The 2,270-nt window shown below is 44.6% G+C and overlaps 1 protein-coding gene across 1 annotated transcript; it reads right to left on the bottom strand.

Annotated features, from left to right (window-relative positions):
• Positions 1-1,037: 1,037 nt before the first annotated feature.
• Positions 1,038-1,772, bottom strand: LOC132393749 (transcription factor Sox-21-B-like). The gene has a single exon (XM_059969147.1). The coding sequence runs from the start codon at positions 1,770-1,772 to the stop codon at positions 1,038-1,040; it is 735 nt and encodes a 244-aa protein (XP_059825130.1).
• Between the last annotated feature and the right edge of the window lie 498 nt (positions 1,773-2,270).

The raw sequence follows: 2,270 nt of genomic DNA on the forward strand, positions 1-2,270 counted from the left end.
TGTTTGATCGTTACATTATATTGATCGTTAAGGTCGTATACTACATTTTAATGTGCAAACATTACTCGAAAGGACAGAAAATAGTCCTATATCCGAGGGGTAAAATGCAAAAATAATTGTCTACCTAAGCAATAAATACAAATATCAGGCAGTCAGCATCTGAACCAATCCCGCCCTCTCCATCTCGTTTATTTTGTTGCTCTGGACTCGTTTATATGTTCAAGAAAGTTTACATCAAACCCAAGAAAACCAAGCAAAAGATCGTGTGATGGACATATATGAAAATGAGAGCTGCACATGCAACAAAACTCTGAAATGTACAATTTTACAATCTGCTTTAGACTTTTCGGTAATTGCTATCATCGTGTGTAGTGATTCGCGTGGCTCCAGCTCTACAATTCGCTCATTTGGCAAGTTGAATGAAGGAAATATTAGGTCGCAACCCACAAAATAAAACCTACGGTATTTACAAATGTACAGTCTCTTCTCATTGTTGCCTAGATGGTTGTTCAGCTCATTGTTCAGGTGATGTATGCACAACTATAGACAGGACCGGTGATATCTTTACACGCATTTACAATTTGATTAAATAGGTTTTGAGTTTAGATTTTGCCGAAGCACATTACAGATGAACAAAAGTGAAAGTTAACTGCATCTAATAGTGTAACAACATTCGGGAATTCGCCCACTGATACTGTTTTTACACGTTGACAGTATTTCCTTTGACTTTTCGTGGCCTGCTGTGAAAGCGCAGTGCCCTCTCTGCTTCATCCAAGTCATATTTCGAAATACATAATTACAGGCGCACAAGCAGCAGAAGCTTCAGTGATCCATTATCACAATTACAGTGGTTCCTCTTCTTCCCAAAAAAAAGATTTTGCGAGGCTATGATTTGGGAAAAAGAAATCTGGGAAGCTATTCATTCCAAATGACCGCATAATACAGCTGCCGGCAAACTAGCTTCTGCTACTGAATGCTTTTCCTTTAAATGCAACACATAGTTTTGCTTTCAAGCGAAACTTTTTTTTTGCTTCTTGTCATAATGCAGTTGCATAGGCAGGGTAGGGTTCCAGTGTAGGTTTGCTCATCCCTGGGAGGAGGATGTAGGCGAGAGGGGGCTGCAGTCCTGAAGCCGGCCAGCCGGTGCAATTGCACGGTAGCATGTAGCCAGGATTGCCCGGCGACGGGTGACTGTGAGTGTGAGCCCCACCGAAGGCGGCCGCCGCAGCAGCCGCGGCCGCCGCCGCAGCACTCGCTCCGCTTTGGTAAGCTAATGGCGAGGCATATTGCAAGGAAGCCAGAGAGGTGGGCGCGATCTCGGTCATTTTGGAGCCCAGGTGGCTCGCTTCGAAGAGCGAGTATGGGTTCGCTGTAGCGTGCGGGAAAAAAAGCCTGGCTTTCTCAGTCGAACTGAGCAAAGAATCTGGCAGAACGCTGGCGGACAGGGCGGCCGACTTGAGTCCTTCTTGATCCGCCAGGTAAGGCATGGGAAAAGCAAACTTGTCTTTCTTTAACAATGTTTTAGGCTTGCGCCTGGGTCGATACTTGTAATCCGGATGTTCCTTCATGTGCAATGCTCTGAGCCGTTTGGCCTCGTCAATGAAAGGTCTCTTTTCAGATTCTGTTAAAAGTTTCCACTCGGCGCCCAGCCTCTTGCTGATCTCCGAATTGTGCATTTTAGGGTTTTCCTGGGCCATTTTCCTCCTTTGCGCCCTGGACCATACCATAAAAGCGTTCATTGGGCGTTTAACGTGATCCGCAGGCTTAGACATAGCGAAATCAAACAACAGCAGGTGCTCTCACTCTCCAAACTTCACCGTGAACTTTTTAATACTTAAGTATTTTCGTCCGTTGTCAACAGATCGATGTCATAACAATTCCTTTGAAATCTAGTAAAGAAATGTTAAGGCAGGGAGTTACCCCGCCAGGTGTTTGAAGTATCGGTTGCTTGAAGTGTGCGATCTTTCTCAACCCTCCCGAGGTCGCCTTCAGTTGTCTGTTATACCCAGATGCCTTCTCAGCGGAGGATCTTGTTAGTTAGATTTGAGGAAAGTCTGCCGATCGCTGGAGACCATGTGAACAAACTTCAAAGCAGGTAGTCTCCAAGACATGCGCAGTCGTTCGCACGCAACCTTCCATAATCGCTAAGGCGTTGTTAATTAAATGCTCATCCAATCGCAAGGTCGCCAAACACAGAGCCGTGACTCCTTTTAATATGTATATGTACACTTTTTATGTATTTTAATGGTTGGATTTCTTTTATTTTTACA

Source organism: Hypanus sabinus, chromosome 5 (genome assembly GCF_030144855.1).
Source record: "Hypanus sabinus isolate sHypSab1 chromosome 5, sHypSab1.hap1, whole genome shotgun sequence".
In the NCBI taxonomy this organism is placed as follows: Eukaryota; Metazoa; Chordata; class Chondrichthyes; order Myliobatiformes; family Dasyatidae; genus Hypanus; species Hypanus sabinus.